This window comes from Sphaerodactylus townsendi, linkage group LG01 (genome assembly GCF_021028975.2).
Source record: "Sphaerodactylus townsendi isolate TG3544 linkage group LG01, MPM_Stown_v2.3, whole genome shotgun sequence".
NCBI lineage: Eukaryota > Metazoa > Chordata > Lepidosauria > Squamata > Sphaerodactylidae > Sphaerodactylus > Sphaerodactylus townsendi.
In genome coordinates, this window is record NC_059425.1 from 190,034,582 (window position 1) to 190,062,350 (window position 27,769).

At 44.6% G+C, this 27,769-nt stretch overlaps 2 protein-coding genes across 2 annotated transcripts in view; one reads left to right on the top strand and one right to left on the bottom strand.

Moving 5' to 3' along the window:
* Nucleotides 1–279, bottom strand: part of LOC125435682 (CD2 associated protein) — a 133,454-nt gene extending 133,175 nt beyond the window's left edge. The window contains exon 1 of the mRNA XM_048501980.1: nt 1–279. Coding sequence (XP_048357937.1) covers nt 1–4 — 4 coding nt within the window. The 5' untranslated portion in view covers nt 5–279.
* LOC125438226 (translation initiation factor IF-2-like) lies at nt 3–26,313 on the top strand. Its single transcript, XM_048506502.1, has 4 exons — nt 3–120; nt 183–701; nt 25,996–26,050; nt 26,134–26,313. Exons 1-4 carry the CDS (start codon nt 3–5, stop codon nt 26,162–26,164), a joined length of 723 nt encoding a protein of 240 aa, XP_048362459.1. The 3' UTR covers nt 26,165–26,313.
* Nucleotides 26,314–27,769: the final 1,456 nt, after the last annotated feature.

Sequence of the window (27,769 nt, forward strand, 5' to 3'; positions counted from 1 at the left end):
CCATGCTGGGGCCGGCCGGCCTGCCTCCCTCCTCAGCCCGCGGCGCGGCTCTCCGGCTTCCCGCTCAGGCCGGGCACGGCGGCGGCGGCGGCGGCGGCTCCTCCTCCATCGGCCAGGCAGGCGGGCGGGCGGGCGGGAATGGCGGCCGGGGCCAGGAGCCTCCCGCGCCGCTGGCTTCCCAGGGGCGGCGTCTCCCGCTCGGCCCCGCCGCCACTGCCGCCCTGCGCCCGCCCCTTCGCCACGGCCGCGGCCTACCAGCTCCCGCGAGACCGCCCAGGGCTGCCGCGGCCTACTTTCGCCACGGCGGCGGAGGGGCGCCCGGCCTGGAAGTGGAGGCCAGGCCGGCACTGCCCCTCAGCGCCGGGCAGGGGTAGTGACGGAGGCGCAGGTTTCTAGGCCCGAGCCTGGCAGCTGGGCAACGAGGAGGAGGAGGAGGAGGAGGAGGACCCCGTCCCCGGCCGGGCCTTGCGGAGCCGGCGTCCGGACGAGTCGGAGTCCCTCAGGGCGGCCTCCCACTTGGCCCTCGGGGCTGGCCCCTGAAGCCGGGCTGATGATTTGGAAGGAGGGCGGCAGACCCTCTGGCCCCTTCCGCACATCATCATCATCATCATCATCATCATCATCATCATCCTCCTCCTCTGTTAGATGTAATGAGCCGCCCACCCTCGAAGGGCTCTGGGCCGCGTACAACAAAACAATAAGTAAGACAATAATACACGATAAATAAATAGTTAATTACAATTCATAACTTAAACTCTATCAAAACGCAGCAGCAGCAGCAGCAGCAGCAGCAGCATTACATATCCAGTCAATAATAGTGGAGGCTTCACAACTGTTTGACGGTGGGTTTCGCTATTCTGCACAGTAGAATCCAGCTTCGAAGTGCATTGAAAGTGCTTTATTCTGCCTGTGCGGAAGGGACCTATGGAAGCAGCCAAGCCAGTGTGAGTGGGTCCTGAGAAGCTGCCACACCAGGACTGTCCGCAACGGTGGAATATTGCGCAAGAGAGTCCAAAAGGCAAATTGCACAATATTCTTTTTGTGCACAACATACTTTTTTGTGAGCTACTTTTGTGGTTGGTGTGCTGCTGGGCCTGTGGATTATTGAGCCACAGAAACCACTTCCACAGCACCTGAAAGTTTTTTTAATCCCAGGCTCAGTGTTGCTGGACAGGAGGCTGCTTCAATCCATCCATCCATCCATCCATCCGGGTTTTCTGGGGTGTGTGGTTGTGATCTGGGGCTTTTTGCTCCTATCGTTTTCCCATATCTCTGGCTGGACTGTGTAGCTGTGGTCTGGTGGCTTTTGCTCCTAACATTTCACCCACTTGAGGAGCAAAACCTACAAGACCACAGGTAGTTTTTGCTCCTAACATTTCATTTTCTTCTATGGCTGGGCTGTGTGTCCGTGGTCTGGTAGTTTTTGCTCCTAATGTTTTGCCTGTTTGTATGGCTGGGCTCCAAGGCCATGGTCTTGTGGTTCTTGCTATTAAAGTTTCGCCTGCCTATATGGTTGGGCTTTGGGACCATGTTCTGATAGTTTTTTCCTCCAAACATTTTGCCTCCTTCTCTGCCTGGGATTCCTAGCCTTGGTCTGGTAGTTTTTGCTCCTGAAGTTTGTAACGTATCTCTGGCTGTGATGCCTTGCCGTGGTCTGGTTGGTTTTGTTCCTAAAGTGTCGACTGCATCAATGGCTGGACAGCGTTGCCGTGGTCTGGTAGTTTTTGCTCATAATGTTTCTCCTTTATCTGTGGCTGTGCTGCATGGCCATAGTCTAGTAATTTTTGCTCCTATCACCTGCATCTGTGGCTGGACTGTGTGGCTATACTCTTGTAATTTTTGTTCCTAAACTTTCACCTGCATGTATCACTGAACTTCGTGGCCAGGGTCTAGTAATTTTAGCTTCTAAACATTCCCCGGCATCCATAGTTGGGCTATGTGGCAGTGGTCTGGTAGTTTTTGCTCCTACAATTTTACCTGCTTCTATGGCTGGGCTTGTAGCTTTGGTCTTGCAGCTTTTGCTGCTAAAGCTTGGCCTGCTTCTATGGATTGGAATATGGCCATAGTTTAGTAGTTTTTGCTCCTAAAGTTTTGCCCGTGTGCAGGCTGGCCAGGGCTGGTGTGCTGCCGCAGCAACACACAGTACTGAGGAGGCTCGGAGCTGGGCCTGGACTGCTGGCAGTTTAACAAAGAATAAAATCCATGGTTACCAAGTCTGTGGGAGAGTCCAAAGAGAAGTCATTTGGGCAAGGAGTCAAATGCCAGGAATGCATATAGCAGCCAGGTGTCAGGAAGGGTCCTCCGGACACCAAAGAAAGGCCTGGTTTCTCTTCTATTAATGGATCTTCACTTTACTTCCAGTTCCCCATCTTCCTCTTGATTTGCAACATGTAGGGTATCAGGGGGCACCCAGGTGCTGGCACCTGACATTATTTCTTCACGCGGGCCTTGAGAGGGCAACGGATGTCGTGCTCCTGCCGTGTTTTACTCTGCCTTTGATATGGGGTGAGGAGGGAACAGAAGGTTGTACCCAAAGACTGGCTTCTTTAGCCACACCGATATCTGTCAATAAAGGCTTCTGATTGGAAATCTAGAGTCATGTGTGGATCATCATCTGGGGCTTGACACCAGGGGGATCCAATAATCAAAGTCAAAGCCGGTCTGTGGTCAATCATAAGAACATAAGAACTAGCCTGCTGGATCAGACCAGAGTCCATCTAGTCCAGCACTCTGCTACTTGCAGTGGCCCACCAGGTGCCTTTGGGAGCTCACATGCAGGATGCAAAAGCAATGGCCTTCTGCTGCTGCTGCTCCTGAGCACCTGGTCTGCTAAGGCATTTGCAATCTGAGATCAAGGAGGATCAAGATTGGTAGCCATAGATCGATTTCTCCTCCATAAATCTGTCCAAGCCCTTTTTAAAGTTATCCAGGTTAGGGGCCATCACCACCTCCTGTGGCAGCATATTCCAAACACCAATCACACGTTGCATGAAGAAGTGTTTCCTCTTCTATTGGGGTCCGGAATTCTTCCCTCCCAGCATTTTCTAATGAATGCCCCCCCTGGTCTCTAGTGCATTAGAGAAAGAGAGAAAATGTCTCTGTCAACATTTTCTACCCCATGCATAATTTTATAGACTTCTAATCATATCCCCCCCTCAGCCTCACTCCTCTCCAAACTAAAGAGTCTCCAAACGCTGCAGCCTCTTCCCCTCATAGGAAGGTGCTCCAGTCCCTCAATCATCCTTGTTGCCCTTCTCTTGCATCTCTTCTTTTTTTTCTAATGACATCTTTTTTTGAGATGTGGCGCACCAGAACTGAACACAGTACTCCAAGTGCAGTCGCGACCACTGCTTTATATAAGGGCATGACAATCCTTGCAGTTTTATTATCAACACCTTTCCGAATTATCCCCAGCATAGAGTTTGCCTTTTTCACAGCTGCCATGCATTGAATTGACATTCCCATGGAATTATCAACTAAGATGCACAAATCCCTTTCCTGGTCTTGTGATTGATAGCACTGACCCCTTGAAGCATGTATGTGAAGTTTGGATTTTTTGCTGTCTCCTATGTGCATCACTTTGCATTTTGCTACACTCATTGAACTGCATTTTGCCACTTTCTTAGCACACTCCTACCTGGAATTCTATCAAGGTCCGCTTGGAGCTCCTTTCAAGAATCCCTTTGTGGTTCTCACCACCCTACATAATTTGGTATCATCTGCAAACTTGGCCACCACGCTTACTCCAAGTAACCCCCCCTACTTCCAGGTCATCATTTATGAATAGGGTTAAAGAGCACTGGTCCCAAAACGGGATCCTTGGGGGACACCACTCCCATTGACATCTCTCCATTGTGTAGAACTTCCCATTTATACCCACCCTTTGTTTCCTGTTCCTCAACCAGTTTCTTTAATCCATAGGAGTGACTTCCCTCTCTTATTCCTCTTCACATTGCTGAGTTTTCTTCAACAGTCTCTCGGTGAGGAACTTCTGTCAAAAGCCTTTTGGAGATCCAAGTAGACAATGTCCACTGGTTCCCCCTTATCGACATGCCTGTTTACAGCCTCAAAGAACTCTAGTAAGTTTGTAAGACAGGACTTGCCTCAGCCAAAAGCCATGCTGACTCTTCCTCAGCAGGTCTTGCTTTTCTACATGTTTAATAATTTTATCTTTAATGATAGATTCTACTAATTTACCAGGAACAGATGTCAAACTGACTGGCCTGTAATTTCCTGGGTCCCCCCTAGACCCGTTCTTAAAGATTGGTGTGACATTGGCCATCTTCCAGTCTTCAGGGATAGAGGCAGATTTCGGGGATAAGTTGCATATTAAAGTGAGAACATCAGCAATTTCATTCTTGAGCTCTTTAAGAACTCTCTTGGATGAATGCAATCTGGGCCAGGGGATTTGGTAGCATTTAGTATATCGATGGCTGCCAGAACTTCTTCCTTGTCTACCACTATATTTGCTAGTTCCTCGGATTCGCCTCCTAAGAAGCTTGGTTCAGGTGCAGGAATTTTCCTCACCTCCTCTTGGGTGAAGACAGATGCAAATAATTCATTCAGCTTCTCTTCAATCTCCCTGTCATCTTTTAACACACCTTTTGTTCCATTGTCATCTAATGGGCCTACCACTTCCCTAGCTGGCTTCCTGCTTTTGATGTACTTGAAGAACTGTTTGTTGCTGGTCTTGATGTTCGCAGCCATGCATTCCTCATAATCCTTTTTTGCTTCCCTTAAAGCTAACTTGCTTCTCTTTTGCCACCATTTGTGTTCTCTCTGGTATTCTTCATCAGTTAAGTTGGACTTCCATGGTGGCTTTCTTTTGGACTGGGTGCTGCCTTTCCTAACCTGCGGAACACATTCCAACTGAGCTTTTATTACTGTGTTTTTAAATAACCTCCAAGCATCTTGGACAGTTTTGACTATTAGCATAGAGATACTTGTATACTCTGTCTCTGTCCCTAACCTGGGATTTATGTGTTTTGCCCTCTAGCCTTTTGTAGACACTATCACTTATCACATTGCTATGCTCCTCGCTTGTATGTAGTTGAGTTAGAAAAACCTCCCTCTCTGTCTGCATCCCCATGGACTCTGTATTCCGAACCGAAGTCACCTCAGCTCCTGTCGGCTTTCTCCCAAGGATCAGTTTAAAAGCTGTTCTGCCACCTTTTTAATGTTGAGCGCCAGCAGCCTGGTTCCTCTTTGGTTAAGATGAAGCCCGTCCCTTTTGTACAGGCCTGCCTTATCCCAAAAGGTTCCCCAGTTCCTGACAAGTCTGAAACCCTCTGTCTTACACCACCTTCTCATCCATGCATTGAGACCCTGTATCTCCGCTTGCCTAGCTCGCCCTGCGCGTGGAACAGGTAGCATTTCTGAGAATGCCACCTTGGGGGTCCTGGATTTTAACCTGTTTCCTAGCAGCCTAAATTTAGCTTCCAGAACCCCCGGCTACATTTCCCAATGTCATAGGTACCAATGTGGACCACAACTGCTGATTCTACCCCAGCACTGTCTAACAGCCTATCTAGACGAATCAGGTCTAGAAACAACATGGTGTGCAGACAATGTCAGGTAGAATCCACTTTGCAACTACGAGGCTTTACATTCCTCAGAGCTACTTTCCTGGGCTTGCTCCTGCAAAGGCTCTGTGTGATGCCTAGCCTGAAGCCTTGCTGAGCGGCGTCTCTCCTGTAAGGCCAGCCTCAATCTCCAGCTGCACCTCAGCCTTGCCTCTGGAGACCCAGAGCTGCTAGCATCCTCTTTAGCCCTGCTGATTAGTTCTGAGCCAGAAGCCTGGGTGGATTCAGGCTCGACTGGTTCAGCTGGTTTCTCGCTGCAAGGCTCCATTAACTCTTTCTCAGGTGAGCTATCAGCTGCAGCAGGGGCTTCTTCATAGGAGCTCTCAGTTGCAGCAGGGAAAGCCATGACAACCTGCTTCTCTGGCTGGGCTGTGTTGCGTTTACCTGGTGTAGTGGTAAAGAGCAGGTGCACTCTAATCTGGAGAACCGGGTTTGATTCCCCACTCTGTCATTTGAGCTGTGGAGGCTTATTTGGTAAACCAAATGGTCGGTTATGTCAGCCCCCAGATCAGACAACAAACCACTCGTAAGTTTTCAAGGATTTTATTGTGAACATGTAAGGAACAGAAGAAGACAGTTCTGGTGAAAAAGGCGCCAAGCAGCTGATAATATGGATAGCATGATCCCCACCTCCACATGTGAACTGGAAGACTCAGTGGTGTCCAGCCTGGAGGCCCATCCCAGCCACAGGACTCCAAGACCAGAGCAAGTAGATAGCGATGCACCTGCAAAAGCGAAAGCACTCCCCCTCCCAACAGAAGCATCCCGACACTTGTGCACTCCAGCACACGCCAGCTGGGTGACCTTGAGCTAGTCACAGTTCTTGGAGCTCTCCCAGCCCCACCTACCTCACAGGATGTTTGTTGTGAGGGGGGGGGAAGAGAAAGGAGATTGTCAGCCCCTTTGAGTCTCCTTACAGGAGAGAAAGGGGGGATATAAATCCAAACTCCTCCTCCTCTTCTTTTTCTTGCTCCTAATGTATTGACAGCATCTGTGGGTGGCCTGCATGGTCCTGGTCTACTAATGTTATCTCTAAAGTTTCAACTGCTGCTTGGCTGAGTCAGGTAGCTTTCCCTCCTAGTGTTTCTCCTGCCCTTATGTCTAGCCTGTGTTGCAGTGGTCTGATCTTTTTTTTTTCTCCTAAAGTTTCGTCCTCTGATATGGCTGGGATTTCTGGTTTTGACCTGGTAGCTTTCGCCCTTAATGTTTTTGCTGCTTCAATAGCTGGTCTGCTTTGCTGTGGTCTCGTCATTTTTGCTTGTATTTGTGGCTGTGGTCTGGCAGTTTTTGCTCCTGACGTTTTGCTGGCATTTATGACTGGGATGCGTGGCCGTGATCTGGTAGTTTTTGCTCCCAGCATTGCACTTGCATCTATGGCTTGGCTGTATGTACGTGGTCTGGCAATTTTTGATCCTAAAGTGTTGCCTGCTTCTATGCCTGGGCTGCATGGCCATAGTCCTACAATTTTTGCTCCTAGACATTTACCTGCATCTATGGATAGGTTGGTGACCTGAGTCTTGTAGTTTTTGCTCCTAAATTTCTCTTGCATCTATGAATGGGGCTTCGAGCCATAGTCTGGTTGGTTTTTCTCCTAAAGTTTTCTCTCCATCTGTGCATCTATTGCTGGGCTATGTGGCCAAAGTCTTGTAGTTTTGAGTCCAAAAGTTTTACCGGCATCTGTGGCTTGACTGGCGGTCAGGTTCTGGTCATTCTTGCTTTCAGCATTTAATCTGCATGTTTGCCTTGATTGTATTGGCGTAGGCTTGTAGTTTTTGCTCCTGAGGATTTCCTGCCTCTACATCTGGGTTACCTGGCTGTGGTTTTTTAGATTTTGCTCCAAAAGTTTTACCTGAAGCTATGGTAGGGCTTCTGGTGGTAATGTTTTGCTCCTAAACTTGCACCTTTTTCTATGACTTTGCTTTGTGGCCATGGTCTGGTATTTTTTCCTCCTAAAGTTCTTATGTATCCCTGGCTGGACTGTGTGGTCATAGCCTGGCAGTTTTTGCTCCTAAAGTTTCATTGGCATCTATGGTTTTGATTACGGCTGCGATCTAGTAGTTTTTACTCCTAACCTTTCACCTGCATCTATCGCTAGACTGTGTTTCCGTGGTCTGGTAGCCTTTGCTCCTAAAATTTCGCCCGCATCTATTGCTAGGCTACATGAGGCTTTTATTGCAGTCTTACCTCTTAAAAGTTCATCTGCATCTATGGCTGGGTTGTGTTGCCGAGGTCTGGTAGTTTTGTTCGAAAAGTTTTGCTTGCATCTATGGGTGCGGAGGTCCAAGGGGGCCGGGGTGTGTGCGACACACCGGGCGCGTGCCCCTGTGGGGGCGTGGCGGGAGCATGTCATGGCGAGTTTTATCCTGGCATAAACTTTCTGGTGGGGCCCATTTTGTAAGCTCATGCTGGGATAAAATCTTGCTCCTTTTTCAGTCTCTGTTTTGTTTTTGTGGCCGCAGCAAAGAAGGAATTGCTTCCCTTCTCAAATGTGAACTCTGAAAGTTGGGGGTACACAAAAGAGAAACAGAATTGTATGGCCAGGTTCACCTTAGCTGGGCAGATTCATGGATATGTGACTCAGCTCTCAGAATTATGAGCAGAACATCTGTTCCTATTTTTGCAAATCTTGTTGGCGTGTGTGGTGTAAATCAGATCCAAAGCACCCTCTGATCTGCCGAGCTGAGCAGCAGGGAGTGATGGTGGAGTGCAAGAGAGGCTGGCAAGAACGTCGGTCTAACTTTGCACTATGACCACACTTACAGTTCTTCAGTTCTTATCCAGGAGTACCTCAGATTTCTGTTACATATGCCACTGACACCTATTCCACACTATTTCCACCCCTCTTAATTTCAGTGCCACAACTAAGACTGTCAACTTTAAGGTCACCGGTGCAATTACATCATTTCAGCCATGATCTCATAAATATTGTCCCTTCAGCCAGCATGGTGTAATAGTGGTTAAGAGCAGGTGAACTCTAATCTGGAGAACTGGGTTTGATTCCCCACTCTTCTACTTGAGCTGTGGAGGCTTATCTGGTGATCTAGATTAGCTTGTGCATTCCAACACATGCCAGCTGGGTGACCTTTGTTGCCCTACCCTTCATACCCCACATTGTTGAAATATGGGCTTCATATGATTTTTCATACAATATGTACTGGCAAATGCCAGCAGCCACGTGTGTGTAGCAGAATGTCCAAACCAAGAGCAGACCAAAAGGGCAAAAAGGTCTGTTTGCAAGATTAGATCACTGATTGAGTTATTCCAGTTAACAGAGACTGGAAGCCTCATGGACATGCATCTTGATTACCACACCACACCAAGATTGCTGCAACACAAAGGAGAACTCCCTGATACCAGATTTTGCATTTCCTCTGCCCTTAGGAACCATTTCCTTAATAATCGATCCTTCCCTGATAACACACACCTCAGCCAAATCTGAATACCTGGGCAGAGACTCTCAAAAGACACTCTGCATAAGCCATTCAGTGCTACCCAGATCTAATCAAAAGACAATTGGCTCCAATACCCTGGTACTTACAAAACAATAGATGAGCTATTAATCAGCTCAACCCAGCAATCCCAGCATGGAAACCCAGAAAATCCAGGAATAGAAACTTACTTGGTCCCGCCTCAAACTATGCTATGGGGTTTAAAAATACAGCGCACCCCAAGTTATTGCTGGTTCTACTCTAGCTGGCTAGCTAGCTAGCACCTAGCGAGCTTGCTGGCTCGTTCCAGCTCATTTACTAGCCTGAACCTCTTTTCTGTCAGGTTGGTTTTGAGTCACGATATCGTCCTTCACTTGGATCCAAATGCTGGGCATTTGAATCCTTGCCTTCTTCAAGAACTTCTCAGCTGAACCTAGGTAACGTATAAGTCCCCTGCTCCCCCTCCTAAGCTTTCATCCAAACCTATTTTTCCACCCTTTTTATATCTCTTAGGAACTGTGTGTAAGCTTCTCCACGTTGTTACCGCAGGTTCGGGGTACAGAATCAGAGGCAAATGAGCCAAACCGACAAAGGAATAAAATTAAAGAAATAATTTTATTCAACCCAACGAGGGCTCCGCTAGAATCAGGAGAGTCGCGCCCAAGTGGTCAAAACCAAGGGTTTATAAAGGGTACAAGCCAGAGTACATCAAAAGAGTAAAAAGACCAATTGGTGCAGCTAGAATTACAGCATAAGTGTCACAATTAAGTCATCAATATGCCAGGAGATGTTCTTAATGTTCCCAAAACATGCAGAGATTTAGATCCGTAGCTTGACCTGATTTAGCATATTTTACACTATTGACATCCTGTTCCTCGGATGTTCCTATTCTCTTATCTAAACGTGCCTTTTATGGCCCTGACTTAAACTAAACAAAAGAGGCTAACTATTGACACTTCTCTGGAGTATCTCAGAACCTTGGTGCCAGTGCAGGATTGTTTCTAGGCAGAAGAGGGGAGTTTCCCCTTTATCATTGGGATTCTTGCATTCTTGAACATGATTTAGAACAAAAGGGGTCCTTTGATGACACTATGAATGCCATTAGGCCAAATGCTAATGGGCCAGGGGAGAGGGCCTACGTGGCCTCTCGCTTAGCAGATTATGGCTGCTGCCATCCGGGGCCTGGCTAGGAAGGGAAAATATATTTTTCTTTTCTGCGCTTACGTCTCACTGTATGAATGTGTTGCACCCAAAACTTATAAAAGTATTTAAATTCAATTTGGTCTCTTTTGCATTCTCTGTGGAACGTTTCAAGCCATTTTTCTGGTATAGTTGTTCTAAAGATCCCACCACTAGCCTAACTCTCGCTGCCAAGCTGAGTTATTCCCCATCGAAATTTTAAAAAGGTTTTAACTGTTAAGCTATCATAACACCTTGGGCTAGTCACAGTTCTTCGGAGCTCTCTCAACCCCACCCACCTCACAGGGTGTTTGTTGGTGGGGGGAAGGGAAAGGAGATTGTAAGCCCCTTTGAGTCTCCTTATAGGAGAGAAAGGGGGGTATAAATCCAAACTCTTCTTCATCATCATCCAATTACTTTGGTTTTCCAAATGAGAAAAATAATCTTTTAAAACAATATCATCATCCAGATCACAAAGACACCCTTTCTTCATCAGACTCTTTGAGAAAGAGTATAAAGGCGGCTATTTCTAGCTAAAGTGAATAGAATAGAATAGAATAGAATAGAATAGAATAGAATAGAATAGAATCGAATCTTTATTGGCCAAGTGTGATTGGACACACAAGGAATTTGTCTCCGGTGCATATGCTCTCAGTGTACATAAAAGAAAAATACATTTGTCAAGAATCATAAGGTACAGCACTTAATGATTGTCATATAGGTCTAGTAAGCAATCAGGAAACAATCAGTAGTAATGAAAACATAAAATGTAAAATCATAAAATAAAATAAAATAAAATGTCAGCACAGGCTATAGTCATACAGTCATAAGTGGGAGGAGATGGGTAATAGGAATGATGAAAAAAGTAGTGCAGTAATTATATAATAAGTATATAATAAATAGTTTAACATTATCGAGGGAATTATTTGTTTAACACAGTGATGGCATTCGGGAAAAAACTGTTCTTATGTCTAGTGAAACAACTTCTCCCAATAACCAGTGCTGGGTAAAGCTAACAAGGTGACATATGTGTGTGCGGTCAAGTTGCAGCAAATTTACAGGTTTTTGAGGCAAGTGAGGAGCAGAGGTGGTTTGCCATTGCCTGTCTCTGCAGAGTCTTCCTTGGTGGTCCCGTATCCGAATGCCACCCTACTTAGCATCCGAGATCTGATGAGGCTGGGCTGTGCCATACCATTCCATACCCCCTAACAAAGTTACCTGCCCTCAAATACTCCAATCCAAGTACATTTTCAGAAGCCCAAGGGAGGGCCTGCTCTAAAAACATCTGTTTTCTGAGAAGAGCTTTGCTCCAAGGAACATGTAGCCCCATCTCTATAAAGTTAAGAGAGCAGCTGATAACATGTTGACTTTCCGATGGAATTACAGGTTCCTGCTTAGGCACCAGTGTGAAAAAGTCAATTCTGTCTTCCAAGACAAACAGCAAATCGCTCACGCCCTCTAGCGGCCTGACATAAAAATAGCTTGCTTTACAAAGAACAAGAGGACCAATTGATTTCCAGCAAACACAACAGAAATAAATAGTGAGGGGCACTGGTGGTGACATTTTAAAATAAAAATTGGTATCTCAGAGAGCTAATGCAGTGTTGTTGTTAGAGTTGGAAACAAAATCTGAGGTTGTGGATTCAAATCTGCATTCTGTTATGAAGCCTAAGTTAGCTGCTGGGAAGGGTTAGTTAAGGGGTGGTCAGGCAGTCCAGCATCAAGGTGGGCAGCAAGCAAAAGCTTCCCAGTTTGCTGATCTGTTGATTTGCAGGGGCAAATCAGATGTTTGGACTGATCAACTAGTCTTATTATTTTTTCAAAAACTTGTATTAGGGTCAATTTATAGATCTATAAATAAAGTTATTTAATTTTTTTAAAGATCTAAAGATACGCAGGAGTGGGGAGGCCACGGGCTATAGAAATGATGCAGCAGGACAAGAAGTGGGACATAGTCGGCAACAGGGAGGAGGGTGAAGGGGAAACATGCCAAGCAGTGCAAGGGAGTGGGGGGTTAAGACTAAGTGGGCTGGCTGCGGGTGGAGGGAAGAGGTCCAGGGCAAAACTGGGCCCACTGGCAAATCTGTCCCGCTCTGGCAGCGAAGCAACATTAAATTGTTGTGTGGATTTGTGTGGATTTGCTTGCCACAGAGAGAGTGGAAAGTGAAAATGGGGCGAGAGGAAATACATCCATATAATAAATCTTGCTGCAACAGACATTCACCTCCATCCTGTAGCAAACACCTTGTGTGTAATCAGCCATCCAGAAGTATACATGGGAGTTGTTATTCTCCCTCCCTCTAAAAATCAAGGACCTTTAAAAAAAAAGGAATCACGCAGCAACATCAAAAGCACAGTTGTATAAACTTGTATCACCAGTGCATCCCCAACTGATAGGTATATCAGCTATAAGAAAAGGCCAGATAAGCCTAAATCCCCAGTCATTTAGAAACATTTTAGAAGTCACATTTGACTTTTTGGACTTTCCAAATGCTGAGTTTAGTTGATAAGTTTTAAGACTTTAATACTGAGCATCTATCCACATACTGAACTTTTGATCCCCCCCCCCCCTTAGAATAGACCTGGTATGTGGTTGGAAGACTAGAATGACATCAAAGTTCAAATGCCCACTTAGACATATGCAGCTCCCGGGTTGGCCATCGTCTCTGAGCCTCCCCTGCCTCATGGGGTGGTTGTGAGAATGAAATTGGAGTGGGGCTTTTTATTTCACCTTGAGCTCCATGCAGGAATAAAAATCAGGCTAAATAGTAGTAACCTTCAGGTTGCAACCCTACAAGGTTGCCATAAGTCAGATAAATCTGACTTGACAGCACAAAAAAAATCAGTTACTAGCCTCTCTTCAATTAAGAGCATGCTTCATGACGTTGTGGAAAAAAATATTATGAGCATTTGAAAACCAGGCATAGGAAAATTAGAAAGCCATCCTAAACAGGTCTGTGCAGAATGCTACTTAGAGACTTACTTTCAGGAAAGTGTTCTTAGGATTGCCTGTCTTTGCTCAGCCCATACAATTTGCTCTTGATGGTTTTTCCCTGAAACTGAAAGTAAGGTAAGCTTGCTCTGCTTACTGACTGTTCCCATTAATCGGCAGTAACCTGATACTCCTGCGTGCTCAGTCAGCTGGGACACACCCCCTTTCTCCAGAGGAACAGATTGTGGTCATCTGGAGACAGAGGCATAGCTCCAAGGGGGTGGGGGGCACGACACCAGGTGCGTGCCCCCGTGGGTGTGTGGTAAGGGCGTTCCTGGGGCATGGCGTGGGCGGGAGGGGGCATTCCGGGATGGGATGAGGCGGAGGGCACACTGGTGCTCCGGGTGCTTCCCCCCCTTGCTATGCCTCTGTCCGGAGATCAATTGTAATAGCGAGAGATACCCTGTTTGCAATGCATCTTCGTGATTTGAATTGTTTTGTGCTGTGCCTGTTGTCGACACAGGCTCACGTGAGCTGCTTGGGGACCCCCGGCTAGGGAAGGAGAGGCCTACGATACATATTTAAATAAACAAACAACTCCATGGCTTGCTGGATAAAGCAGCTCAGTAGAAGTGAATTCGCCCACATGGTTCGATGCCCCGTTCTAAGCAGAGTTGCACTTTTCTGGGTCCACTTGACTGCAGTGGCCTTTAAAGGGAGCAACTCTGCTGACCACTGCACCATAAGTCTTCCAGAAGAAGAAATTGCTGCCCTCTGAAGAAAAATTACGGGAAGCGTAAACCAGTGCTCAGTGCCCAGTTAGACAGCCGAAACTTTCTCATCGATAGAGCAAAGTCTTCAGGGTTGTCGACCTCCCGGTGGGTCAACACAAGCGTGTTATTGTAGCGCACCTGAGCGTACAATCCAAATGCCTCTCTGCACCCAATCACTAATTTTCAAGAATATTAGCATGAGATCCCACACCTTCAACTGGGGCCAGCACTAGAAACCGTAGTGAATCTGGGGGATAATTCTATTCTTTAAAGTGGCTTCCCAGTGGGGCTTACCTTATCTTTTTTTAATGTGGGATACGTGCTGTAAAATCCTCGTTTTTACTCAGCGTGTTGTCTGGCCCACATAATATAACCCACCCTGGTAAAAAATCAAGTATATTACATTCTGAGTACTGCAATTTGTAAATTGTGTGAATGCTTTATAGAATCTCTCAGTAATGAAAACTCTCCCCATTCATGTGCCAAAGAACATGGTTCTGACGCTAAGTTGCACCACTTCTGAGTGTACTCACACATTTCCCAGTCTTTTAGCTCTCCTAAAACCTAAGGGGGGCAGGGCGGATTTTCACATCCAGGTAAGTCTTTTGAAATTGGCCAGTAATGGTAGATGAGTTATTTAATCTGACGGATCAATAGTGAATATATAAACGACCCTGAAAGTCTGACTTTTTTAAAAAAATAACCAATATTTTTGTGCTGGACTGCGGCTTTATTTCATTATTTTTATGCTGTTAACAGCCTTGGCAAGTTCTTGGAGAGGTGGCATCAAAATGATTCCATCTAACACATTAGGGTTTTCCCAGGTACTTGCTATATCAGCCAACTGCATTTTGCAATTCTGAGCTAAAACTGTTAACATATCATAGGGCAAAGGGTTCAAGTCTCCACCTAGTGTTTGTCTATGAGCAGCAGTGGCGTAGGAGGTTAAGAGCTCGTGTATCTAATCTGGAGGAACCGGGTTTGATTCCCAGCTCTGCCGCCTGAGCTGTGGAGGCTTATCTGGGGAATTCAGATTAGCCTGTACACTCCCACAAATGCCAGCTGGGTGACCTTGGGCTAGTCACAGCTTCTCGGAGCTCTCTCAGCCCCACCCACCTCACAGGGTGTTTGTTGTAAGGGGGGAAGGGCAAGGAGATTGTAAGCCCCCTTGAGTCTCCTGCAGGAGAGAAAGGGGAGATATAAATCCAAACTCTTCTTCTCCAGAACTCTTCTATGATGCTTACGAATAGTTTGACACGTGAGGAAACTTGCATCTAACACATATGGGTTTTCAAAGGTACTTACTATTTCAGCCTAATTCGTGTTTTGCAATTCTGAACTAAATCTGTTAACTTGCCATAGGTCAATGGGATCTCTTCCAGTCTCCACCTAGTGTTTGTCCATGACACACAGGCTAACACCTCTAATCGACAGAAAGATTATTTCCATCGGCCTAATGTCCTGTTCAGAAGCATACAGTAGGCTCAGAGATAGGCTTTTAGATCTAGAATTTGCAAATTTACATCTAGCAGCCAAACGACCCTGCTCTCCAACACAACTTTTAATTCCATTTCATCAGAGACGTATGGCCTACTACCTCCATACTCTAACAAACCCATGCACAAGGAGAGCCCTTAGCATTGCGCGATTTAACATTATGCCCTCTGCCCTATTAAAGGGTAGGTTCAGCAATTTAGAAATATCTGCAAGGCTATGCAGTTGCAAACTTAATGTGGTTGAAACCCTGACTCGCCAACTCTTGCACTGCACCAGATTTGAAATATCAGATCTAAATATACCAACTTACATTTTTTCTTCCAATCTGGGCTGCCTGATCTGACTAGGTTATCTCTATTGTTAAACAACTCGGACCCTGGTCTTTATGGTCGCCAATTTCATTGTGGAGATAGTTGAGAGTTCTCAGTAGAACGTACTTGTGCTCCCCTGGGGCCTCTTTATCTATCATGTATTTATGCATTTGCTCCTGATTTATATATTTGTTTCTGACTATGCCAATAAAGGCTTATGTATATATGTATGTGTTTGTCCACGATGTGTACTAGTAGTTTGACACCTGAGGAAACTTACATCAAACACATTTGCGTATTCACAAGGACTTACTATTTCAGCCAAATTTGTATTTTACAGAGGATCTAAAACTGTTAACATATCATAGGTCAATGATGCTTACGAGTAGTTTGACACATGAGGAAACTTGCATCTAACACATTTGGGGTTTCCCAGGTATTTACTATTTCAGCCAAGTTCGCGTTTTGCAATCCTGTGCTGAAACTGTTAACATTGGGTAGATCAATGGGATCTGTTCAAGTCTCCACCTAGTGTTTGTTTACGATGCTAAGGACTAGTTTGACACAGGAGGAAACTTGCATCTAACACATTTGGGTTTTCAAAGGTACTTACTATTTCAGCCTAATTCGCGTTTTGCAGTCAAGACCTAAAACTGTTAAAATGTCATGAGTCGATAAGATCTGTTGAACTCTCCACCTAGTGTTTGTGTATGATGCTTAGGACTAATTAGACACATGAAGAAACTTCCATCTAACACATTTGGGTTTTCCCAGGTACTTACTATATCAGCCAACTGCGTTTTGCAATTCTGAGCTAAAACTATTAACATATAGGACAATGGATCTGTTCAAGTCTCCACCTAGTGTTTGTCTATGATGCGTACGAATAGTTTGACACGTGAGGAAACTTGCATCTAACACATTTAGGTTTTCAAAGATACTTACTGTTTCAGTCTAATTTGTGTTTTGCAATTCTGAGCTAAATCTGTTGCCATAGGTCAAAGGGGTCTGTTCAAGTCTCCAGCTAGTGTTTGTTTATGATGCTTAGGACATATTTGACACATGAGGAAACTTGCATCTAACACATTTGGGTTTTCACAGGTACTTACTATTTCAGCCAAATTCACGTTATGCAATTCATGTTTTGCAATTCTGAACTAAATCTGTTAACTTTGTAATTCGTGTTTTGCAATTCTGAACTAAATCTGTTAACTTGCCATAGGTCAGTGGGATCTGTTCAAGTCTCCACCTAGTGTTTGTCCATGATGTGTACTAGTAGTTTGACGCCCAAGGAAACATACATCTAACACATTTGGGGTTTCCCAGGTACTTACTATTTCAGCCAAGTTCGCGTTTTGCAATCTTCGTAGATAAATGGGATCTGTTCACGTTTCTACCTAGTGTTTGTTTATGATGCGTAGGACTAGTTTGACACATGAGGAAACTTTCATCTAACACATTTGAGTTTTCACGTGTACTTAATATTTCAGCCAAACTTACATTTTGCATTCAGGAGCAAAAAACTGTTAACATATGACAGGTGAATTGCATCTGTTCAAAAATCCACCTAGCGTTTGTCCATGATGAACAAATCTAACACATTTGTGTTCTCAAAGGTACTTACTATTTCATCCTAATTCGTGTTTGGCTATCCTGAGTTAAATCCGTTAACATTCCATAGGTCAATGGGATCTGTTCCAGTTGCAACCTAGTGTTTGTTGATGATGATCAGGACTAGTTTGACACATGGGGAAACTTCCATCTAACACATTTGGGTTTTCACAGGTATTTATAATTTCAGCCAAATTCGCATTTTGCAATCCTGTTAACATATCATAGGACAATGGGATCTGTTCAAGTATCTACCTAGTGCTTGTCTATGATGCGTAGGAGTAGATTGACTCATGAGGAACCTTCCATCTAACACATTTGGGTATTCATAGGTACTTACTATTTCAGCCAAGTTCGTGTTTTGCAGCTCTGTGCTAAAACTGTTAACATTGGGTAGATCAATGGGATCAGTTCAAGTCTCCACCTAGTGTTTGTTTATGATGCTTAGGAGTAGATTTGACACATGGGGAAACTTGCATCTAACACATTTGAGTTTTCACAGGTACTTACAATTTCAGCCGAACTCGGGTTTTGCAGTCAAGACCTAAAACTGTTAAAATGTCATGAGTCGATAAGATCTGTTGAACTCTCCACCTAGTGTTTGTGTATTTATTTATTTATTTATTTATTTATTTATTTATTTATTTATTTATTTATTTATTGAACTTCTATACCGCCCCATCCCCGGAGGGCTCTGGGCGGTGTACAACACAGAGGGAAACAATATAGACGATTAAAACATTTAAAAACAGCGACAAACGTAAAAAACATATCTAGTAAATATAATAAATTACAATAAAATAATTAGCGTTCAGCAATCTACTACTCTAGTTCCCACCCCTCCCTTAAAGGGGGGGGCAATGGCGTCCGACGCTCTAATTCTAGAAACTCCCTCCCCCTCCAAAAGGGAGGAATGGCGAGTCTAAGATGACAGTTGGCCCAGATGTCAGGGCCAGAGAAGGGGGCCAGAGAAGGAGGGGCACCTTCAACGGCTGGTTCCTCCAAAGGCCCGGTGGAACAACTCCGTCTTACAGGCCCTGCGGAACTCAGCAAGGTCCCGCAGGGGTCTCGGACGACGGTTGGCGGGAGGAAGCTGTTCCCCACCAGGCCGGGGAACCAGAGCTTGGCATAAATGCTCACTTGGCCCGATGTGGGGAATGGCCAAGCCGTGTCGCCCGAGGACCAGGGACCACCAGTAGATTGGCCTCTAGTGCGATCGAAGAGCCGCCATGCAGGGACATATGGGGTGATCGCGGGTCTCGAGAGATAACTGATGGTCCCAGGCCGCTTAAAGCCTTAAAGGTCAGTACCAGCACCTTGAAGATGATCCGGAATTCCACAGGAAGCCGAAGTGCAGCTACGGCGCGGTATAGGTTGAATGTGAAATTGCCCAGGTAGAAGAGCTACCTGCAAGCAAGCTGCAGCTGCATGCTGGACTAGCTTTGAGTCTCGGATCAAAAGCGCGAGGAAAAGCGCTCAGCCAGTAGAGGCGCAGTTACAATAATAGTCCTAGTCTGGAGATGACCGTTCGCGTGGATCACAGTGGCTAGGTCCGCTTGGGAGAGGAAGGGAGCCAGCAAACGTCGGGCTTGACGAAGGTGGAAAGAAAGCAGCCCGGGTTGTATGGGCCACCTGGGTCTCCATTGAAAGAGAGACAAATCCAGGTGGACCCCCAGGCTTAATAACGCCTGCTGGAGGGGCTCGGCGCCAAAGTGACCCCTCCACACCGGCGGCTGGAACAGCCCACCCACCCCCTCACGGCAGAGCCAGAGGATCTCCTGATCTTCGATGGGTTTACAGTTTTAACCTGCTCTGCCGTAACCAACCAGCGACCGCCTCTCAAACAAGTGCTGTAGAGCCGCTTGGGGGGCAAGTGGTTGCTCCCCCCTCCATCAACAGAGCGAGCTGTGTGTCATCTGCGTGCATTGATGACAAATCAATGCCCAAAACTCCGCATTACCAGCTGAGCAAGGAGTGGCATATAGATATTAAAATAGCAGCGGGGATAATAGGTGCCCCCTGGGGTACACCGCGTGAAGCCGGAGCACTTCCGGGAGGCTTGATCCCCGCTACCTCACTTGCTGACTCCGGCCCCGGAGGAGCGAGACAATCCATTGAAGGACAGTGCCTCGCACTCCAGAGGCAGCCAGGCGGTGGGTCAAAAGGTCATGATCGACCACATCAAACGCTGCGGTGAGATCTAACAGCACCAGCAGCGCCAATCCACCTCGGTCAAGCTGAATACGGAGTGTGTCTGTGACAGCGACGAGAACAGTCTCCGTCCCATGCCCAGCACGGAAGCCGGACTGGAAGGGGTCGAAAGCCGATGCGTCATCCAGAAAACCTTGTATCTGCTCCAACACCACTCTCTCAATTACCTTCCCCAGAAAAGAAAGATTCGAGACGGGGCGGTAATTGGCCAGATCTCTCGGATCTAACGATGGTCTTTTTAAGAGTGGGTGGACCACTGCCTCATTCAACCCATCCGGGAAGGTTCCTTGCTCAAGGGAACCATTACGATGCTTAGGACTAATTAGACACATGAAGAAACTTCCATCTAACACATTTGAGTTTTCCCAGGTACTTACTATATCAGCCAACTGCATTTTGCAATTCTGAGCTAAAACTATTAACATATAGGACAATGGATCTGTTCAAGTCTCCACCTACTGTTTGTCTATGATGCGTACGAATAGTTTGGCACGTGAGGAAACTTGCATCTCACACATTTGGATTTTCAAAGGTACTACTATTTCAGCTTAATTCGTGTTTTGCAATTCTGATCTGTTAACTTGCCATAGGTCAATGGGATCTGTTCCAGTCTCCACCTAGTGTTTGTCCATCATGTGTCCTAGTAGTTTGACACCTGAGGAAACTTCCATCTGGGTATTCACATGTACTTACTATTTCAGCCCAACTCACATTTTTCAGTTGCGCTAAGACAGTTTACATATCATAGGTCAATGGGATTTGTTCATATCTCCACCTAGTGTTTGTCTATGATGCGTATGAACAGTTTGACTCATGATGAAACTTGCATCTCACACATTTGGGTTTTCAAAGGTACCTACTATTTCAGTCTAATTTGTGTTTTGCAATTCTGATCTGTTAACTTGCCATAGGTGAATGGGATCTGTTCCAGTCTCCACCTAGTGTTTGTCCATCATGTGTACTAATTGTTTGACACCTGAGGAAACTTGCATCAAACACATTTGGGGATTCACAGGGACTATTTCAGCCAAATTTGTATTTTACAGTCAGGAGCTAAAACTGTTAACATATCATTGGTCAATGGGATCTGTTCAAGTCTCCACCTAGTGTTTGTCTATGATGCATATGAATAGTTTGACACGTGAGGAAACTTGCATCTCACACATGTGGGTTTTCAAAGGTACTTACTATTTCAGCCTAATTCTTGTTTTGCAATTCTGAACTAAATTGGTTAACTTGCCATAGGTCAATGGGATCTGTTCCAATCTCACCTAGTGTTTGTCCATGTTGTGTACTAGTAGTTTGACACCTGAGGAAACTTACATCAAACACATTTGGGTATTCACAGGGACTTACTATTTCAGCCAAGTTCGTGTTTTGCAAGCCTGTAAACATATCATAGGTCCAATTCCAATTCCAAAGCCTTTATTGGCATTATAAATTACAGAGTTAGTAAAAAGGGGCATTTATCTACTAACTGAGACATTAAAATATTAAAATACATTAAAACAACGTTGAACATTCACAACATTCACGCACACATAAAATAATTTAGCAGTTACTACTATGTAGGCAATGATTGCGCCTGACCAAATAGTTCCTCAAAAAACTTGCAACATTCTCACATATGAGATCACAGGAACCGTTGAGTAGAAAATTCATAACAGATGGTAGCCTGACATCGTTTGAGCTCTCTATCAATGGACAGATGTATATAGAGCGTAACGACTCATACATTGGACATTCCAATAGTACATGTTGAACAGTCTCAACAGTGGCCATATTACATTGGCATAACCTGTTCTCATATGGAGTGTTATTATACCTACCAAGAGTCATAGCATTAGGCAGAGCGTTAAAACGAGCCAAAGTGTACGCTCTGCGTTGTTTGGGATTGCACAAAATGTACAAATAGTTGGCACAATGGTCTGATTGGACAATTCCCAAGGCCTGTGGAGAGCAGCTCCCCCCCCCCTCCTGCACCATTTCCAGTTTCTCTCTTTCAACTAAAACAGATTTAATTTCATTATGAATTCTGATGGCAGACATAGTTTGGAACTGGTCGGCTGTTAAGCCCATGCTGTTAAGTTTCTTATCTATGTCAGCCAACCATTTCACAGAAGCAGATTCTGATAAGAGTTGATGTATAAAGCTATTGGGTTTGGGCTCAAAATGAATTTGGGTCCAGTACTTAAATGTTCTTGTCCACGCCATCAATTCCATGCTATTTTGTCCAGTTTCTCTAATGTAGGGGTGTCATAACGGACACACCTTGAGAGTGACCCTAAGGGAATTCTTCGCAATAAAGGCCAATGCCTGTACTTGACTTCCGAAAGGTGATTTAATTTTGAGTAAATCCATATTGGGGACTCCATATAATAGCTGAGGGATTATCTTTGCATTGAAGATTTTCAGTGCAGCGAGGGGACAAATTGGTCAATCACTTTAGAATAGAAAAAATGGGAGGAGATAATCGCATTGCAAGCCGTTCAACCTTAGCTTTGTTCTCCTACTTGTTTGCTGTAGGGGACCCAAGATAGGGTTGTAGCTGAATGAGGAGCCCTAGATATCTAAACTGGCTTACTTGCTCATAGGACATGATTGTTCACTTTCCCAGCTATATTTACGCCTAGATTTTTACCACAAAGATCATAACTTTTTGACTTGTCATAATTGAGCGTCAGCTTATTTTACATGAAACAAGTAATTCTGCACTCGCAGTTTAGTAGAAGCGTTTTAAGCCTACTTGGGAGAGATGACAAAAGAACAGGCGTTGTCTGCATAGAGCAGAGGTAGATATATGTAGGGGAACCTAAACGTGGTGGATGGCCATCAATTTTAGTTAAGGTTGCAGAGGGAAGTCATGTGAAGAAATATAGGACAAGATATGGACTGGGTGCCAGTGGGCGAAAAGCCTTGATTTTAACCCCCTTTGTTAACCATAATTGATTCTGTTAACGTGCCCATCTCTTGGAGTTCTTATTTTGTAAAGTTGTATTAAAATCGTGTAGAAGCTGGCTTTTAATTAAGAGCTAAAAGTCTCTGTTCCATGTTTAGGGATTTTAATTTTATACCATAAAAGTTCCCTATCTACCGGAGTCAAAGCGCACCCTTCAAATCCTAGAAAAGCTAAGCATAAAAGCTTGGCTTTTTTTGTGCCTACGTATTTGCTTGCACAGATGTTGGAGAATTCGACAGTGATCTAGAATGGAATTACTCTGCATGAAGTCTCCCGATTTGCTCTAAATTTGGGCGAGGTAGCTGATGTTGGTCTGTCCAGCTCTTTAATTTTTTCAGTAAATAGTTAGCATACAATTTGCCTACGATAGATAAAAGGCTGATCGACCTATAATTAGAGGGACACTGGGGGTCTCCTTTTTTGTAGAGGGGTACAACGATCGCCAGTCCTTGGGAATCATTAAAGATTTGTTGATGCATGTAAATAATGAGGCCAGCACTGGAGCCCACCAGTCTGGATCAGTTTCTAACATCTCTGCTACAATGATATCAGGGCCAGCTGCTTTTCCAGACTTTAGTTGGTAAATTAATTCAATAACCTCTTGCCTGTTAACTGAGGACCATTCAGGCAAATCCTTGACTGGGCTAATGCTAGAGCTTTGGTCAATCTCTTGGTCGGTGTAGAGAATTCCAGAATAGTGTTTTTGTCATAATGAAGGGGTGATGTCAGCTGCTATTGGGAGATTTTGACACATGCCCCTATTTGTTAATTGCCAGAATTGTTTTGTGTTATTGGATAGGGTGGCATATAGTAGTTGCTCCCAGTTAAAACTATTATTGACTCTCTTGGACGCTTTTATTTTAATGAGGTTAAGTGAAAGTCTGTTTGAGACTAAGCAATTCAGGAGGTGGGAATTTGGCCTTGGAGACCCTAAATCTGTTGTGAATGATCCGGATCTGTTGATTCAAATATTTACACTCAGTGTCAAACCAATCTCTGCCTTTGAGATTCCCCTTCCTTCTTGGTTTCCCTAAAAGGGACACCAAATATGTAACAAGTTTTTCATAGTTTCCTATACTACTGCTAACATTATCTGCATTAACTACTGAGGAGCCTAGAAACTTGCGGGTGGTGTTGCTTAGTGCTTCCTTGGTTTTTTATTACATTTTTGGGTTGACCATCTTATTAGGGGTGTGGTGTTAATTGTGTTTTGTTTTGATACTGTGGCAGTAGAGGTCTTCATCTTGAGGGAGAGGGATGAGTGGGAGGTGATCGCTGATCAGCTTAGAATCCCCTATCCTAAAGGAAAGCTTGGAGATTGGCTAACAAGTGTGGAGACACGAGTATATAATCTATTACGCTGCACCCATGAGAAGAGATAAAAGTGAATTCACCTGAATTTGGAAACGTAATTAATCCATTTAGCCAGAATTTGTTGTGTAGAAGAGGCCGAATTTGGCTACAATGGGAGCCTTATATTTGAAGTTGAAATTAAGGTCCTTAGATCTCCTTGCATATGGTGTAAAATGTAGCTGAAGGAGTTCTTGATCTATATCTTCTTGGGAACATAATTGGATAGGATCGTTTCCTACCCTGGCGTTAAAATCCCCCACCACTACTAACTCCTGACTGGGGGTGCTTGGCTTCTAAGTCACTCTATAAAATTTGACAGTCTTCTCCAATCACTGTCATTAGCTACTAGCCCATTTCTTGGGGAGGTAAACATTCACTAGGATAAAGCTTTTGTTATTATACAGTATTCTGATCGCCTGCACAATGGTGGTTCCAACACTAACATCAGAGTTCAGTTGAGGCAATTCCTTGAGATATAAGTATGTTACTAAGCCTCCTGATGGTTCATTGCCTCTCTTCTTTAAAGTTGAGGCCTGGAGTGCAAATGATTTGTAACCAGGAATAGTGATTGGGGAGGTCATCCATGTCTCCTGTAAAAGAATGATATGAAATTAGGTGAGGTAGTGGGTAAATTCAGAGTTCAGTGTCTTATTTGCCTACCCAGCAATGTTCCAGGAGATGATCTCAAGGCCTGTTGGCGGGACATTTGGGGGTAGTAGTCAGTCTGTAGAGTTCAACTTCCCAATTTCTTCATCGATATGGTGTACCACACATCCATTTCTATTGCTGTTGTTTAAGGATGTTCTCACTGGAAGAGAGAGGGTCTGGGGAGTTGTATTTCCCATGCTAGCCCTATACAGACTGCAAGTGACCTCTGTGTTTGAGTCTATAGCAACGTCTTTGTATGGTGGATTATTGGATGCTGCTTGTTGAAGTAAAGGTAAATCTTTATCCTTGTTGAATGCCTCATGAACCTCAGGTTCAGGTAACTCCTTGTCCTTCTTGGATGCCTCAGAACTTTCAAATTCGATGATTGCTTCTGTTATAAGAAGGGATTCCCCGGGGCACTTAGGTGTACTTGTAGATGGTGCTGGCACCCTCGCCTGCTGTGCAGATTGCAGGGAATCGGACCAACTGAGTTCAAGTAGTTCGTGTGCCCATGATTTGTGGCTGTTACTTTGGATAAGTGAAGGATATAAAGCCTCCATGGGTTTTGGGTCCACTTCCCATTCATACACCATATTTTTTGAGAGGGGCTTTGACAATTGTTGTTGCTTTTGATTTAGAGTTTCATGCAAGGGAGCTTCACAAGCTAATGTCACTGGAGTTAATGTCGCTAAAACTGGGGTGTCAATGGTCAATTCGTTCTCATCCAAAATCAGGCCACCCCTGTCCTGTAATGTCTTCTTTGGTCCTTCTTCTCTTTGTTGTCTATTTAATATCCCTGTGGTGGTAAGTCGATTTTCTCCCATTCGCTCCTCTGTTCCTGTTTGGGATAGTGAGCTGTTGATCAGAAGAAAAGTTGTGATACCAATTGATTCAGATAACTTTCCACTAAACCCTTGAATTGGGAGACTAAGCTTTTGGGTACTGTATTCTTAGATTCCCTTCCAATCAGCTTATTCATCCCACTGGAGTCTTTAAAACATTCTTACCACCAGGATATTCATATTTTTTTCTGCAAGTGCTCTTTGATTTGGAGCAGTCTATTAGGAGTCTTGCTTTATGCAGTAAAAGGAGTGAGAGCAAGCCTTCTGTAATGACCCATTTTTGGGAGTGACTCAAATTTAGAAAGATGTAAGCCTCCAGGTTTACACTGCAACAGAGAGCTTAGTGACTGTCTGATTGAATAATGACTGTCCCAACAGTTTGCATTCAGACTGGAGTCACCAATATACAAGGTTATTTGCTCCCTTTGCAGTACTAAGGTCTGTGAGTTGTGCCAAAAAGGGCAGCTTGGTTTCTGGTCCTTAAAATAGGTGTTGAGTTTTCCTCCTATTGACAGAAGTTGCATATTAAATTGTTCCATTGTTTGACTAAGCTTATCCAAGAACTCCAATTTAGCTCCTATCTTGTTAAAGTTATCTAAAAGGAGTTCCAGGGTTTTGGAAATTAAAATAGCTTGGCTATAATTACAACTATTTACTCATTTTTTATAGATTATACATTGAAAATACATTGTGAATTGTACATTGAAAAACCCTTACCTGCCTTGTAAGTATTTTCATGTTTTGGAAATCAGTTTCACACGTAAATTGTAATTCTTTGTAACAAGTCTTTATTTTGTTTCTTTTCAGAACAGCCGTGAAGTTTAACGAGGCCAGTTAATTATCTGGATTCTGGCTAGCTGTTATCATTGTATTTAGATTATATTGCCATGCCATTCTAACTTGTGTATATATATATTACTCCAATGGGAGAATGTGTAGTCGTGCCCGCGAAGTCAGCGCAAGAACGAGACGAGACGCGGAGATATCATCTGGTGGAGAGAGCCAGCAGCGGGAGCGCGGGGGTCCGTGATCCTGGCAACTCTCCCGCGTGCTAGTTCCTGGCACCTTTTATTAGGGATTCTTCTGGGGCGGGCAAAGGGGTGGATCGGCGGGAGAGCGGGAGACCGGGAGATCATCAGGTGATGGCATGTGATCTCATCCGGGCTGAGATGCGTCTTGCGCGGAAGAAGCGTCCGTGTCTGGGGCCCTGAAATCCGCACCCACCTCGGGGGCAAGGGCCCCATTATCCCTTTGTCTGGGACACCTGGTGGCTGTGAGCCAGGCAGTTCATGACCTGTGACTCACTGGGGGGGTGGGGGATGGGGGAGTGGGTGCGACCAGAAGGCCGTAGTTGGGCCAGCATGCCGAAGCCAGCTTCTGCCCTCAACGGTGCTGCTGGGTCAGCGGCTCATCCCTACAAGAATGTAAACAATTTTTCCAAAACATTTTGTTACTGTTTGTAAAACTATAGAATTATTTTAGTTACTTATAAGTAAATTGCTACTCCAGTGGGAGAACTAATTTTTGAAGTTATTATTGTAGCCTGTTGGGTACAAGTTTTCTTTATTTTCACTTTGGTGTGTATCTTCCCCTTTTGCTTAGCATGTAGGACTAATTAGACACATGAGGAAACTTCCATCTAACACATTTGGGTTTTCCCAGGTACTTACTATATCAGCCAAATGCATTTTGTAATACTGAGCTAAAACTATTAACGTATCATAGGACAATGTGATCTGTTCAGGTCTCCACCTAGTGTTTGTCTATGATGCGTACGAATAGTTTGACACGTGAGGAAACTTGCATCTGACATATTTGGGGTTTCCCAGGTACTTATTATTTCAGCCAAGTTCGCGTTTTGCAGTTCTGTGCTAAAACTGTTAATATTTCGTAGATCAATGAGATCTGTTCAAGTCTCCACTTAGTGTTTGTTTATGATGCTTAGGAGTACATTTCACACATGGGGAAACTTCCATCTAACAAATTTGTGTTTTCACATGTACTTACTATTTCAGCCAAACTCGCGTTTTGCAATCCTGTTAACATATCATGGGTCAATAAGATCTGTTCAACTCTCCAGGTAATGTTTGTCCATGATGCTTAGGACTAATTAGACACATGAGGAAACTTGCATCTAACATATTTGGGTTTTCACAGGTACTTAGTATTTCAGCCAAATTTGCATTTTGCAGTCAAGAGCTGAAAATGTTAACACACCAGAGGACAATGGTGCTTACGAGTAGTGTGACACAAGAGGAATCTTGCATCTAACACATTAGGGGTTTCCCAGGCGCTTACTATTTCAGCCAAGGTTGGTTTTTGCAATCCTGTTCTAAATTTGAAGTCATGAAGTCACAAGTGTTTGTGCATGATGCTTAGGACTAGTTTGACACATGAGGAAATTTCCATCTAACACATTAGGGTTTCCCAGGTACTTACTATT